At 34.8% G+C, this 16,479-nt stretch overlaps 1 protein-coding gene across 5 annotated transcripts; it reads left to right on the plus strand.

Moving 5' to 3' along the window:
• Positions 1-735: 735 nt before the first annotated feature.
• Positions 736-15,810, plus strand: LOC100778621 (LEAF RUST 10 DISEASE-RESISTANCE LOCUS RECEPTOR-LIKE PROTEIN KINASE-like 2.5). Of its 5 annotated transcripts, none has more exons than XM_006589618.3 (3): positions 736-1,661; positions 14,253-14,294; positions 14,579-15,810. In XM_006589618.3, the coding sequence occupies exons 1-3, from the start codon at positions 872-874 to the stop codon at positions 15,676-15,678; spliced, it is 1,932 nt and encodes a 643-aa protein (XP_006589681.1). In that variant the 5' UTR covers positions 736-871; the 3' UTR covers positions 15,679-15,810. The 5 variants fall into 5 exon arrangements, with proteins under 5 accessions (XP_006589681.1, XP_040861925.1, XP_006589682.1 ...); XM_041005991.1 differs by having other exon boundaries at positions 14,594-15,810; XM_014763418.2 differs by lacking the exon at positions 736-1,661 and adding an exon at positions 12,116-14,100.
• The last annotated feature ends 669 nt before the right edge of the window (positions 15,811-16,479 follow it).

The raw sequence follows: 16,479 nt of genomic DNA on the forward strand, positions 1-16,479 counted from the left end.
GCCCACTTTTCTTTTTCTACACCTCCATCTTTCCTATAGCAAGCCCAAATCACCATGGCCCAAATTTTCACTCACGTGTTATTTATTTTTTTCTAAAACCCATCTCGTGTTTTAGCTATTTTTGTTTTTTGAATTGTGCCACCAAGCTGCTTCGCTGTCTAGATTTGAAGCCCAACACCTTGAGGATAACGTGTTTTTGATGGGCCAGGGAATGTTATGAATAAGAGCAGAAAACAACAGGACACAGAGCAAGAACCAGAACCAAAGAAGGAAGAAAGGCCAATGAGGGAAATTTACAAACCTCAGTACCTCAGAGACTTCGTATAGGAGGTTGAGCTGGCAACAGTTGGTGCAGAGGTTGAACTGACAGCAGATTGGTGCTCTTCCATGACTGTTGTCGGCCATTATTCCAAATTCTGTTAAAAATGTTTATTTTGATTTCCTTCAAGGCATATAATGCCAAAAGCCATTAGAATATTGTAATAGGCTCAAACTCTATATATACGAAAAACATGTATTCAAATGACAAACAGAAATATAATTAGAAATTCTCTCTCTTAATCTCCATTTTCTGGATATCTCCTAGTGCTCGAAATCTAGGAACATAACAATATTTCTGAACTTAAAAACCATTTAATTTTTCTTGCTCTCTAATGTCCAAATAAAACAAGTGGTCAGAAGTTAGCAAATTTGTTCAACCTTTTCAACTTGCCTACACGGGGTTCCATTCAAAGATAAGAGGCAGAGACAAGTTGTCAATATCAATTCCGTAGGCGGCCATACCCTCGCCTCTCACCTCACACTCCGCATCTTCTTTTGGGTATAATCCTATTCTCTCTTCTTCAATGTTCTCTATCCACAGCCCTCCAAAATGAACATCTTCTTTATCCTCAGACCCCTTTCTTCTCCCCTGATTTTCTCCTACATCATCCTCTTCTATCTCCTTGCCAAAAACACCTCCTGTGATGTGGACCCAAAATTTCTTGCATGTCCACCCACAACCTGCGTCAACAACAATCAAAGTATAAGTTATCCGTTTTACATCGAAGGAAAACAAGAACCTTTTTGTGGGAATCCCGGTTTTGGCATCTCTTGTGGCCCAAATGGTTTTCCAATCCTCAATCTGTCTAATACCCAATACATCATTCACCAAATATTCTACGAAAATCAGACACTTCGAGTGTCCAATGCCGCGTTTTCAGTTTCACGATCAAACACCACCAATTCCAAAGGTTGTCTTCCTCTTCCTCTTACTCAGAATCTCACTCTTCCTAGTACCCGCGAGTTTGATATTGCTCCGAATCAAACAAACATTAGATTGTTCTACGGCTGTGGGTCATTGCCTTGGCTGGAAGAGCACAAAGTTGGGTGTTTTAACAAAACGAGTTCAGTTCTGGCATTGTATAAAGAGGATAAAAATATAAGTTTTGTGTCAAAGAATTGCAAGGGCGAGGTTGTGGACACGATAGTGGAAGATGGAATAATAGGAGGGAATGAAGAAGCGTTGACAAAAGGGTTTTTGCTGACGTGGAAGGCCGGTAACTGCAGCGTGTGCCACAACACTGGAGGGAGGTGCGGCTTCGATTTCGTCATGTACACTTTCAGGTGCTTCTGCACTGACAGAGTTCATTCTGTCAAATGTGGTCCTGATGATGATCCAGGTTAGTTTTTTCTAATGACTAAAACTTCTAATAAAGACAATGACCAGGTTATTAAAATGTATGGAGACATGTAACGTTTACTCAAACTTCATAATTGCAATGGCTGCATGGTTAGATGCTTTGATTGGAAATTACTAGTATATATAAAGGCTGCCAGAGAAGACTTAATTAATTTAAAACTATTTAGTTTATATGGTTGCAATTGGTGTGTTTTCTTCGTTTTCAGTTTTTTTTTTAAAAAGTAAAGTTTTAAGACTATACAATACCATAACAGAAAACTCAACAGCACAGTTCTGTTAACACTAAACAGAAGTATCTTCAGTTTGTTTGGCAAAAGAAAGGACGGGGATTGGTCTAATTAGTCTCGAATGATGGTTATGTGAGTGAAAAAAAAGAAATAGGTGAGGTAGAATAACTACCAAACGAATTAGTCAAACCATAATTTCCATTTTAGCCTGTTAATACTATGACTTATGAGATGAAGGGGTCGGGGAAGCAAAAATCTTTTTCTATTTCAGTTTTTTTAATTTTAATTAGAATAATAATATTGTGAATGAATAACAATACTATTATAAATTTAAATTGATGTTAGCACAATTTTAAAATAAGAAAGTCACACCTATATCATTTAGTTGACTTCAAACGAATTTTGAATATTCCAAACAACTGCTTGTTCTTTTTCATTTTTTCAATTTCATGATTGATACATTATCAATAATTTAGGTCGATGTTCAATTCCTACTTTTCAATCTAGGATGGATGGCTCTTATGTCTACGTTTCAATGCATATATTTTGTTATGGGTTATATTACTGAGAACTCTAAAGATAGTAACTAAAATATATTTAATTTACTTCATTAAATATTTATAATTATTTGAAAAAAAATATTAAATACTTTTTTTTATGTTTATTGATTGAGGAAATATTAGATTTATACATATTAGTTTTATACTTTTCCAATAATAGTGGAATATATAAAATAGTTACTGGCATATTGAAATTAATGAGATATTAGAAAGATAATTAAGTTGAAGAGAGAAATTGATAGACTTAGTGAATTTTAAATAAGGATAATTTTAACATTTTTTTAAATTAAAAACACTATTAACTGATTTCTACAATTTTTTAATATATGTAAATTAATAAAAATAACTTATAATAAAAAAATGGAGGAAGTATTTTTCAATCCTTCAATATGAATTCTCGTTGAAAGAACACACATACTAAAGATAGAGATATTCTATCACCCTCTGAGTGAGAAAGAAATACACTATTAAGTAGTATTAAGTATTAACAATAATCTTTTTTGTTTTCTTATACTTATTTGGTAAAATACAAATATTTTTTAAAATAGAAGAGGATGGAAAGGAGGAAGCGGGGAAAAGATGGGTATAATTAATAAAAATAAAACTGAAAGTTGAAAATTAAATTAACTTAGAAGTGTTTTAATATTTTAGTTTTTAAAACTAAAAATGTTATTTTTTTAAAAAAATTCAAAACTACTTTGAACAAACATGTAATTTTTTGTCTTTAAAATATATATTTTTAAAAATAAACAAATAAGCTTAATATATTAAAAGAGTCTAATTTAATTGGTTGAAAAAAATGCATGAGTGTCATAAAGCCTGGTATAATTGCAATGGCTGCATGGTTAGATGCTGTGATTGGAAATTACTAGTATATATAAAGGATGCTTTAATTTAATTGCCATGCAGCATTTTGAAAAAGAGAGGCTATATTCGAAAAAAATAGGTGCAAGTTAAAAGTTGAAAGTTGAAAAATAAACTTTATTCGATAAAATTAATTGTTAAAATATCTATAAAAATAATAAAAAAATATAAAATAATTAAAAAAATAATATAATTATAATTTATTTAAAAAGGATATAAAAAATTTTGATAAATATATTAAAAATAAAAGAAAAAAATGAAAAACTAAAAATTAACGCCGTAAAAAAAACTATTTAAGAATATGATGAACAAGAAAATATAAATTATTTGCTTTGATTTTTATAACATCACTCGTCATGACTAGAGGGGATAATTGTTGGTATGTACCAGATTAAAAATAATCACGAATTATTAATGTATAATGGAAATTGCATTTGAGTATTAAAGGCTAACCGAGAGAACCTTGATTTAGTTGTTTATAGGCTTTATGTAAAAAAAAAGTTGTTTATAGACTTAAAATATACTGTTATGTTTTTTTTAATTGGTTCTTAATTTTTAAAAGTTTAAAATTGGTCTTCTTATTTAATTAATAACATGTTAGTCTTTTTTAAAAATTTATTATTTATTATTTTTAGATAAGATTTTGATTTTTTTATTGATGAAATTATGGGAAGCAACCCCTGTTCATACAAAAAAAAAACATAAATAAAATGAATATTATATGAAAAATAAGTTTTATGAGCAACATGAAAATTGATAAATCTAATATGATATTCTTTTCTGATTGATCATGAGCTTTAGCTTTTGAATAGTCCTACTTCTACTCTGAAAACTTTTCAATTTAGAGACAAAAATCTCTATGACCTTCTACAAAACGAAAGTTGTGAAGCTTTGAGAAACAATTATACTCTCATTTTGCTGCTTTTAGTTTCAAATCCAACACAATTCTGTTGAGGTGCAACCGCAGCCTCCATGTCAACTGATAGCAATATACAAGTAGCAGAACACATAGAGAATGCAGCAGTTCCAAACAACACACAGATAGCAGCAGACAACAATACTAACCGAGAGGAATTCACAGTTATGAATAGCAGAAGCAGCAATGGGCCAAAACGCAACACTCTCAGGCCCAAGTACCTTGCAGATTTCGTGTGAGAAGCATGAAAGTCACGAGCCCGTTATACAGCTTCTAGAACCTTACTCATTTGCACTAAAAGTAATTTCCCACGTTTTAGTTGATACCTGGAATAGTTTTACAAATTCAAAATTCTGTTATAACAACTTAGCAGAAAATATCTTGTAAAAATGACTATATAAAGGAAGTAATAGAATAAAATGGGTATCAGAATCATTCCTGCCAATTTAGCTTTTATCTTTAGTCCCTTGTAGCTATCAAACTGGTCCGACCTGCCTCGCCTCCATGCCTGAGCATCACACGCGCCAAGTAACTCTCGATAAACTTGATAATGTTGTCCAACGTCTTTCGCAGGGTCAGGTCTCCCTCACCGAAGGACAAGCTTCCCTGTCTCAGAGCAACCATGCCCTCAACAAAAAAATCGATAACATCCATGCCTCACTTACCACCCAAATCGAGTCCCTATTTGACCGTCTCGCCGCCATCGCAGTCCCTCATTCCTCCCCCATCTCCGCCTCCCAACCCCCTCCTTCCCCGATCTCGCGCCACCATCATTTGAAGCTTGACGTCCCGCGCTTCGATGGCCACGATCCCCTGGGCTGGATATTTAAGATATCCCAGTTCTTCAATTATCAGGGGATCCCGGAACTCGAACGCCTCACCATAGCCTCCTTCTACATGGACGGCCCGACGCTTTCATGGTACCAGTGGATGCACCGTAACGGATATTTTCCCTCCTGGCCCGCGATGCTCCAAGCCCTCGAATCAAGGTTCGCCCCATCGTTCTGCGACGATCCTCAGGGCAACCTGTTCAAACTCCACCAAACCGGCTCTGTCATCGACTATCTGACGGCTTTCGAACGCCTCGCAAACCGCACGATTGGCATTGCTCCATCATCGCTCCTCAGTTGCTTCATATCCGGACTGATCCCGGAGCTTCGCCGCGAGGTCCAGGCCCTGCGTCCCATCTCCCTCCCTCAGGCCATCGAGTTGGCCCGTCTTCAAGAGGATAAGATGTTGGACCACCGCCGCGGGTCTCGTCCTCCGCTGCCAGCCCCGCCACCCCCCCTCCCCTACCCAACCACATTCCATTTCCCTTAAACCCACTACCTCTTTTTTCCCCAAATCCTCTACTCCCCTTCCTGCCCCCCGTATCCCGGTCAAACGATTATCAGCAGAAGAGTTAGCCATTCATCGGGATCAAGGCCTTTGCTACCATTGTGACGATAAATGGTCACATGGTCATCGCTGCCGGTGTCGATTACACCTTCTGATCGCAGACAAAGATGTCGAGAACCCGGATATTCCACTAGACCCCAACCCAGACCTCACTGTCGTTTCCCAGATCAGCCTCAACACCATGGAAGGTACCGTTGCTAGAAACAGACGCGTAGTCATATGGAACTTATGTTGCCATAATAAACTCTCACTGTGCTTGTGGTAGATAGAGATCATAGTCATATGGCACTTTGTATACTTGCTCATATTTATTTTCTAATTCTGTGATCAGCCCCAACACCTTTCTATCTTGAATTTCTCTAATCCTTGTGATCTATTATGGAATATCTCTATCCTTATCACATAGCTTACCTCACTCATATCTTTCACTTCAAAGTTTCTAGAGAGAAATTTCTTAGTCTCATGAAGAAGACCAAGATCGTTAGCTGCAAGCAAAATATCATCAATATACAGAATTAGAAAATAACCTTACTCCCACTGACCTTCAGATACATACACTGCTAAACAATATTTTTCTTAAATTTAAAGGAAACAATGGTATCATTAAGCCTCAAATACCATTGGCGGGAAGCTTGCTTTAAGACTGTATATTGATTTCTTTAATTTGTACACCATGTGTTCATTTCCTTCAACTGAGAACCCCATTGGTTGGTCCATATAAATATTCCCCTTTAAATTTCCATTAAGAAAGACAGTTTTTACATCCATTTGATGTAGCTCCAAGTTATAATGGGCTACTAAATGCCATGATAATTCTGAAAGAATCATTTCGTGAGACCGGTGAAAACGTCTCTTTATAATCAATGTCATCTTTCTGAGTAAATTCCTTAGCAACAAGTCTAGCCTTGTAACGTTCAAGGTTGCCATGAGAGTCACATTTAGTCTTGAAGACCTATTTACAACCAACTCTCTTACAACCCTTTGGTAATTCTACAAGGTCCCAAACACCATTATGTTCCATGGAATTTATCTCTTCTTTCATGACATTTAACCATTTCTCAGAATTATCACAACTTATAACTTGTGAAAACAAAACTGGATTATTATCATTAATGCTTAAGTTTGTTTCTGTTTCATGTAGGTATACCACATAATTATTCGAAATAGCTGGTCTTCTTTCTCTTTGAGACCTCCTTAATGCTACTTCTTGTGGTTCTTCCATAATAGGTTCATTATGCATCATGGGTTCATTATTGTGTTGCTCCTCTTCATTAATTTTGTAACAATAACTAAAAGGAGCAATCACCTTACTGCAAGAGGCCTAAGCTAAAAGGACTAGTACTTTAACTTCTTTAATTTCCACTTCTCGTGGAACTGCACTCCCACTGATTTCACCATTTTCAATGAACCTTGCATTTTCAGTTTTGACAATTCTCATACTATGATTAGGACAATAAAACATATACCCCTTTGATTTTTCTGGATAACCAATGAAATATTCACTGGTTGTTCTTGCTTCCAATTTTCTTTCTTGCGGATTATAAATCCTTATTTCTACCTGACAACCCCAAACATACAGGTGCCTTATACTAGGTGTCCTATTTGTCCATAGTTCAAAATGTGTCTTTGAAACTGTCTTACTAGGAATCCTATTCAACAAATACATGACAGTTTTCAAATCATATATCCATAAAGATACGGGTATAGTCAAATTGATTAACATACTTCTAACCATATCCATTAAAGTTCTATTACACCTTTCTGATACACCATTTTGTTGTGGTGTACCGAGTATTATGTATTGCGCACAAATGTCACATTTCTGAAGAAGCTTAGCAAATGGACCTAGGTGTTACCCAATTTCATCATATCTTTCGTAATACTCACCACCTCTATCATATCTAATAATTTTCACAATTTCTAAGGCATCCATTGCCTGAGAAATCTCAGGCAGTAAGTAGACATAACCATAACGCGAATAATCATCAATAATGGTGATAAAGTATCCTTCTTTTTCAAAAGAACTAACATCAAAAGGTCCACAAATATCAGTATGCACAATTTCAAGAAGCTGAGTGCTTCTTGTAACTCCTTTCTTTGTATGTTTTGCTTGTTTCCCTTTAATACAACCCACACAAATATTTAGATCCGAAAAATCTAGATAAGGAAGAATTTCATTCTTTATTAATCTTTTCATCATTTCTCTAGATATGTGACCTAAACATTTATGCCACAAGAAAACAGATTGTTCATTCACTAAACTACGTTTAGTGCCAACATTATGATGCAGAGTTAAAACAGTTCCAATATACAAATTGTCTAATTTCAATTTATATAAACCATCACAAGAATATCAGTACCAATGAGATGATTATGCTTAAATAAATTGAAACATCCATTACCAAAATTAAAAGAACATCTAGTAACATCAAGTTTAGATAATGAAACTAAATTCCTAGATAAACTAGGTACATAAGGAGTTTCTAGTAAATCTAAACGATGTCCAGTCTCGAGTTTTAAACAATAAGTCTCAACTGTTTCCATTGGAGCTTTCACTCCATCCCCCATGAAAATGAATTTCTCATTTGGGCTTATGGTTTGGATTGTAAGGAATCTCTGCATAATGTTGAAAACATGAGTCATACATCCAAAATTAATCCACCATGTATTATGAGAAACTTCAGTTAAGTTTGATTCAAAACATACAAGAGCATTATGCTCACCATTCTTTTCAAACCAAGACTTATGCTTTAGGCAGTCCTTCTGGAAATGTCCAGATTTCCTATAAAATTGACAATTATTGTCTTTTGATACCTTCTTCTGGATTTGCAAAGAGTATTGATCTTTAATGACCCTTTGCCTATATCATGTTTCTTCATAAATTTCTTTCTAGCTCATTGATTCCCTTGGTGACTTACGTAATGAACTGAGTGACTTCTTTGATTCTTAAGCCTCGCTTCTTCCTGAACTAACATACTATGCAATTCATGCACGTTTCATTTATCTTTTATGGTATTATAGTTCATTTGAAACGGGTCATACTCAGACGGTAATGATTTTAGAATAAATTGAATAAGAAAGTTTTCATTCACAGTCATTCCCAAGTAACCGCATAAACCTTTTAGCACTTTCAGAGTGCAATATTTGTCATCTCAATGACATGTTCATACATAGTATGTGAATCATCAAACTTCATGGTGGTCAATGTACTCATTAATGTCTCAGAAACAGACTTATTAGCTGTTTCAGAGTGCTCTCCCACTAACCCTATAAACCTTTTAGCACTTTCAATTTTAGGGAGAATTGTCTTAATACTGTTTGCAATAGTCATTCTCATCAACATTAGGCCGACTTTGTTAGATCTTTCTCAAGCTTTCTAATGAACTTTCTCTTCATTGCTACTAGTATCAATAATAGTAACAAACTTCTCTTCCAACATAATAAGATCATGATCCAAAACACCGAGGTGAAATTGGACTTGCTCATTTCAGTCAAAGAAGTCAAGCCCATTAAAATTGAAACAGATGATACATAAGAATTCAGTGAATTGAGAACATGTATTACATAATAAAATTCACGTAAGTGTTTTGAGACATAAAATACATGTCATACACATGATTCGTTCAAATAACAGTCAATGTATATTGATGTTCTCCTTTGGGTGATACACCAACACACAACATACAAACATAATGATGCTAATAAAAATTCTTAACTTTATTTGGCAATTAAATATGCACCAATTAGTAGTATCTATTTCCTTTGGACATATAAATAAAACTAATGATACACACAAATCGCCTACAATTATATTCATTAATTATAAGAACAATTAATCAACCTTTGGGCAATCCATAAATGTCTTATAGCAATGAATTTCAATTACCGATAAACCAATAACCATATAATTTAGCATCCATTATTCTATGAGTAATTGAAATAATCATTAATTTGGAATAAATAACCTTACAAATTTGGCTACTTTGGTGACTAGCAAATTCAACATACATTTAATTCCAACCAAATATATTTGACATGCACATGCTTATTGCTATTAACAATTCATAACCATTCTATTAATTTCATTCTAGGCCATAAAATAATATTACATTTATTTGTATTTTGCATTCAAACACATTCAAAGGAATATGTAGCATATACATATTTACTGCTACCAATAATTTCTAAACATTCACATTAATTTAATTACAAGATATAAACTTCCAATCTTTTAATGACATTCAACAATAATATTCGAAAAAAAAAGAGCAAGTGGGATTGAAAATAGAAAAAATAGGTTACAGATAGTAAAATCCAAAATTTCTTATTCTCCCCTGCGAGGAACTTACGCGTAGGAGCAGCTTTTCAAACAAAAATTGGAGTTGAAAGGAAGCTACATGCAGTCAGCCGCACAGCTTTACAAATCCAATTCACACATAACGCGTCATTCATTCTCCATAATTTAATATATACAATTTAAAGTGTCATTACGTATAAATATCATATATTTTTCTTCATTGAATACAATCAAAATAATATAATTTTACGCATTTATATTTGTGATTTGAAAGTCAATTTAATTGATATCCTTTTTAATATAAGATTTCATACTTACACAAAAAAAATTCATAAATTTCATAATTAGGGATGATGCATAATTGAAAGAAATTAAATTATTTTTAAATTTTATAATTAGGGTTATGCATAATTGAAAGAAATTAAATCATTTTTGGAGAATTATAAATTTCATAACACACGCTCTGATATCACATGTAAAACTTGAAGGGTTTTCTAGATTATCAATTATAGAAAACCAATAGAATCTTGAAACTTATTATTCTCACAAACAATAGATAAACAAATAATATAGATAAACAAATAATGCGTACCTCTCCGGTGTAATTTGATTTCCTTGGAAGAGGAGAGAAATAAGATTTCACTTCCTTAGACTTTTTTTTGTCTGCCTCTCTCTGTTCGTGATGATTATAAGTGAGAGAGAACACTTTTCTGTCCCGAAGGACCTTGTTTCACGTGTTAACCCCCCCTTCTCACATAAGACATTAATTCTAACAGTTAGGACAAGGGTTGAGTTTGAAGGCCAGACTCACTGCTTATAGGTAATGTACTGTTTACATAACTTGATATTCCTTTTCACAAATTAATGATTAACTTTATAAATAATTCTTTTCTTTTGATCATAAACGAGCCTACCCTTCACACCCGAGTCTAAGTACTACGCAGATTTGAATGTTACATTGGTTTTGTAGTAAAATAAAAAGCCAAATATACAGCCATTACTTTCCTACTTAGTACTTACGCTAAACATTCTCCTTTTACATAAAATTCTCCAGCTTCAGCCGTGGTGGCTGCTGGCATTGTAGTGCTGCAGATGGTCTTGGCTTGCTGCTTTAGGAGAAATATCTTTTGGAGGGAGAATCCAACACATTGGATTATTGAAGGGTTTTTGAAGGAACACGGACCCCTTCCTACAGCTCGGTACAGTTATTCAGAGGTTAAGAGAATGACCAATTCTTTTAGGAACAAATTAGGCCAAGGGGGATTCGGTAGTGTATACAAAGGGCAGTTACAAGATGGTCGTGTTGTTGCGGTGAAGATTTTAAATAAATCAGACAGCAATGGAGAAGAATTCGTCAATGAAGTTGCAAGCATTAGCAGGACTTCACATGTTAACATTGTTAGGCTTTTGGGATTATGTTTGGACAGTTCTAAACGGGCTCTAATTTACGAGTTTATGCCAAATGGATCTCTTGACAATTTTATATATGAAGAGAAGAATCCCCTAAAGGTTGCTCGCCACTTGGATTGCAAAGTATTGTATGATATTACAATTGGCATTGCTCGTGGATTAGAGTACTTACACAGAGGTTGCAACACTAGAATCTTGCATTTTGACATAAAACCTCACAATATATTGTTAGATGAGGATTTTTGTCCAAAAATATCCGATTTTGGACTCGCAAAAATTTGTCCAAGAAAAGAAAGCGTGGTATCAATGCTTTGTGCTAGAGGTACCGCTGGCTATATTGCCCCAGAAGTTTTTTCCAGGAATTTTGGTGCAGTGTCACATAAGTCAGATGTTTATAGTTTTGGAATGATGGTCTTAGAAATGGTTGGAAGAAGAAAAAACATTAAGGCTGAAGTAGACAACTCGAGTGAAATATATTTTCCTCATTGGATTTACAATCGTCTTGAATCAAATCAAGAGCTTGGTTTACAAAATATAAAAAATGAAGGTGATGACCAAATGGTGGGAAAGATGACAATAGTTGGCTTGTGGTGCATACAAACCCACCCTTCAGCTCGACCAGCCATTAGTAAAGTGATGGAAATGTTAGAAAGTAAAATGGAGTTATTGCAAATTCCTCCTAAACCTTTTCTGTCTTCTCCTTCAACCTCTCCGGTTCATTTATCATGTGAGACACTATAGTTTAGAAGAATATATACTAAGATGTAGCCTTTGTTGTAGTACATTGCACTTATTACTATTTTTCTTCTTCTTTTAGTTTGGCTTTATAAATTGATGAGTAAGTGCAGCGTTAATCACTTTGAAAGATTTCATACTCTACATCTATTTCTTGTCTTAATATTCACTTTTGATAGCTATGTAGACTTAATTTTTAGGTTTTGTCTTCGCTTTATCTGCTTGCTTTAAAATCCCCTTCCTACCCATTTATGATGTGGACGCACACCACGAACCGCTCCATCTCGTCGCCGACATAGATCGTGGTTTGGGTTTGGATTTCATCGCCTTTCCCATGCGCCGCTCTGCACAGTGACCACCCCAGATATGGGGTATGAGGCTACCATCTTCTCAATGGTTTTTCTGCCACCGCGAAAGTACGGAATAAGAAGGAAAAAGAAAAATAAAGAGAGAAAGAGAGGGAAGGATCGCCGGAAATATCTTTTTACAGTGTTCGGCGGTGGTGGTCCAAGAGAAGAAGGGAAGAAATAGGACGGTGGTGGTCCAATAGAAGAAGAAAGGAGAGAATAAATTCCAAAAATGATAAATTAATCATCACATTTTAATCCTTACTTGTCAGATTAACAAAAACATTAGATTTCATAAATCAAACTAACCGTAGGACTAATATTTACACTAGAAATTAAAAAACCATTCGGTTTTTTCCTTTTACTCGACTCTTCCTAACATTTCTACTATGGCCTCTGTTTCCGCTCTTGTTTTTTATGACTTTTCTTTGCGCCACGTCTGTTCGTGCCTATTTTGGTATCATTTATATACTATTATAAATTTTAATTATATAAAAATGTTTGTGAGTAATTTACATGTTAAAATACTAGTTAATTTAGAGTGATATGCAGGGGATAAACCATTGCGGATTTGCTAGAAGGGGTAATTTAATGGGCTTGTTGGTTCAAACTTTAATTTAAAAATGTAATCACGGGTGAATGTGTAATGGATATTGCATTTGAGAAGCAAGGGCTGAAGAAGAACCTTGATTCAGTTGTTTATATCTACCAACCTTATATTTTGCATTGCTGGGTTCGCAATGTCCCACAGCCACAATGGTTGCCCCACCACTATAATTTTTTTCCATAATTATTTAGTAGACGAAATCTTCCACATGACTTCAAGTCAACTGGTGTTTTAAGTAGCTCATACGGGCACAGCTTCGCCAAGAATGTTTAAAATAATTTTAAGACTCTCTTCTTTACCTCTTACATTATAACGCTTCTAGCTCGTAGACGTACTGGGTGATTGAGGAAGGATGAGTGGAGTTTATGAATTTGTATCATTGCTTTTGTTTTGTCACCTTATGCCACTTCTATTGGCGGCGGCGTGTCCACCTCTGCTTTCTTGTGGAGATCTTGGCAATATCAGTTTCCCCTTTACTACAACAGAACGCCCCGACTGTGGCTTTTTACCCATACGGAATTGTGAAGATCCACTCAAGTTCAAAATGATCCAATTACAGAATAATGGAGAATGGTTTCGGGTTGTACTCGTAGCTCAGCTTCGGAACAGTTCTATCATAACTTTTCAAATTAGAGACAAACATCTCTATGACCTTCTGCAGAACGAAAGTTGTGAAGCTTTCAGATACAATTATACTATTCCTCCCTTCTTTCACTTTGCTGCTTTACGTATCCAATACCACACAAGTCTGTTCAGGTGCAAGCGCAGCCTCCATGTCAGCCCTCCCACGGGCATGCTTAATTATACAAAATGCCCCGACTACGATCTCTACTACAAGCACATCATCACGGCTGATGATGTGTCTCGGAGTTCTTTGGCAGCATGTACAGAGGTCCAGCTTCCAATTAAAGACGTGCCTGACGCTATAAACCCATTTACCTTTGTAACTGCAGATATCATCATTCGAGTAGACTTAACTGATGAATGTGCAGATTGCAACTATCGCCATGGAGGGCAGTGTAAACTTGACAGCACAGAGACATTTTGTTGTGTCAATGGTATACTACAACAAAAACCCTGAAAACACAAGCACGCACGAATGCAATGCACTAATCCTTGCTGCTTTTATCTGCTTTTCCCATTTTAGGTTCTTAAATGTTTCCTTCACGATTTGTGTTATTTGCTGAATTGTTTCTTCTAATCGCTGCAGTTGTAAAGAAAGGGTTGAGCTTGAAGACCAAACTGGGCATAGGTAATGTACTGTTTACATAACTTGATATTCCTTTTCACAAATTAATGATTTTATAAATAATTCTTTTCTTTTGATCATATACGAGCCTACCATTCACACACGAGTCTAATTACTATGCAGATTTGTATGTTACAATGTTTTTTTTAGTAAAATAAAAAGTCAAAATTAGTCCAGTTAATCAACAGAGCCTATAAACATGTTTTGTGACTTTTATTCATATATAAAGGTCATTAGTTTCTTACTTACGCCAAGCATTTTCCTCCTATATTAAATAAATTCTCCAGCTTCGGTCGTGGTAGGGGCTGCTGGAGTTGTTGTTCTGCTGATGGTCTTGGCTTGCTGTTTTAGGAAAAACCTTTTTAGGAGGGAGAACCCAACCCATCGGATTATTGAAGGGTTTTTGAAGGAACATGGGCCCCTTCCTACAGCTAGGTACAGTTATTCAGAGGTTAAGAAACTGACTAATTCTTTTAGAAAGCAATTAGGCCAAGGGGGATTCGGTAGTGTATACAAAGGGCAATTACATGATGGTCGTGCTGTTGCGGTGAAGATTTTAAATAAATCAGAAGGCAACGGAGAAGAATTCATCAATGAAGTTGCAAGTATTAGCAGGACTTCACATGTCAACATTGTTAGACTATTGGGATTCTGTTTAGATAGTTCTAAACGGGCTCTAATATACGAGTTTATGCCTAATGGATCTCTTGACAGGTTTATATATGAAGAAAAAAATCCACTACAGGTTGCTCACCAATTGGATTGCAAACAATTGTATGATATTGCAATTGGCATTGCTCGTGGATTAGAGTACTTACACAGAGGTTGCAACACTAGAATCTTGCATTTTGACATAAAACCTCACAATATATTACTAGATGAAGATTTCTGCCCAAAAATATCAGATTTTGGACTTGCAAAACTATGTCCAAGAAAAGAAAGTGCGGTATCAATATTTGGTGTTAGAGGAACCGCTGGCTATATTGCCCCAGAAATTTTTTCCAGGAATTTTGGTGCAGTATCACATAAGTCAGATGTCTACAGTTATGGAATGATGGTCCTGGAAATGGTTGGAATGAAAACTAATATTAAGGCTGAAGTAAGCCGCTCAAGTGAAATATATTTTCCTCAATGGATTTACAATTGTATTGAATCAGATCAAGAACTTGGTCTGCAAAATATAAGAAATGAAAGTGATGACAAAATGGTGAGAAAGATGATAATAGTGGGCTTATGGTGTATACAAACCAACCCTTCAACCCGACCGGCCATTAGTAAAGTGGTGGAAATGCTAGACAGTGAAGTTGAGTTATTACAAATTCCACCTAAACCTTGTTTATCTTCCTATTCAACCTCTCCAGTTCATTTGTCATGTGAGACATTGTAATTTAGGAGAGTACTGGTATGTAGTCTAGGTTGCAGTATATTGCATTTATTACTAGTATATTTGACTTTTAGTTTGACCTCATAAATTGATGTGTAACTGTATTGTAATGTGTAAGGTTGGCATTTCAGAAAACTTCAGACTTTATACCTATTTCTTAACTTTAATATATGCTTCTGATAGGTATTTAATCGCTTTGCTTCAAAACCCCCTACATAATGTCTATTTAGGAATGTACTAGTGAAGCTTTGAATAATACAAAGTGAAATTCCATTGACAAGAAACTAGACTAGTGAAAAACCAACGAAAGAAACATGAAAAAACTGTAAGCTAGAAAAAACTTAAACCGCTAAAAACAGGAGGATTTTTCGTTTGCATTCTTTTTGTCATAGGATCTAGCTAACTAGTGCTGAGGACCGTTAAGAAGTGAACATTAAAGGTTTTTATTAAAGATTAAAATAATATTCGCTGATACATTTAAAAAAAAATAATTCTTTAGAAACATTAGTTAATCTCTCTGTATTTTTGGTATCCTACTTAGCTAGTCTTTGTTAATTAGTGTCTAATTAGACATGTCATTGAATATTATAAAACGAAACGTATTTGAGGGAAGAGATAAGATATTTATAACCCTTTGAAAGAAATGAAAGTGAAAGGAAAGAAAAAAAAACCATAAATCATGTGATTTCTTTGTTTGATAGAATAAAAAGTAAAAGAAAAATAAAATAAATGATTAATTTCATGAGATAAAAATTTAAACTTTTTTTTCAATTTAAATATATATATTTTCTTTCCTTTTGGCCG

The sequence above is a fragment of the Glycine max genome, chromosome 10 (assembly GCF_000004515.6).
Source record: "Glycine max cultivar Williams 82 chromosome 10, Glycine_max_v4.0, whole genome shotgun sequence".
NCBI classification, from domain to species: domain Eukaryota; kingdom Viridiplantae; phylum Streptophyta; class Magnoliopsida; order Fabales; family Fabaceae; genus Glycine; species Glycine max.

Coding starts and splice junctions, on each gene's coding strand:
- LOC100778621 (XM_006589618.3), top strand. CDS start 872: ATGAACATCTTCTTTATCCTCAGACCCCTTTCTTCTCCCCTGATTTTC. Junction 1,662..14,252: donor TGGTCCTGATGATGATCCAG/GTTAGTTTTTTC, acceptor TAATCGCTGCAG/TTGTAAAGAAAGGGTTGAGC. Junction 14,295..14,578: donor GAAGACCAAACTGGGCATAG/GTAATGTACTGT, acceptor TAAATTCTCCAG/CTTCGGTCGTGGTAGGGGCT.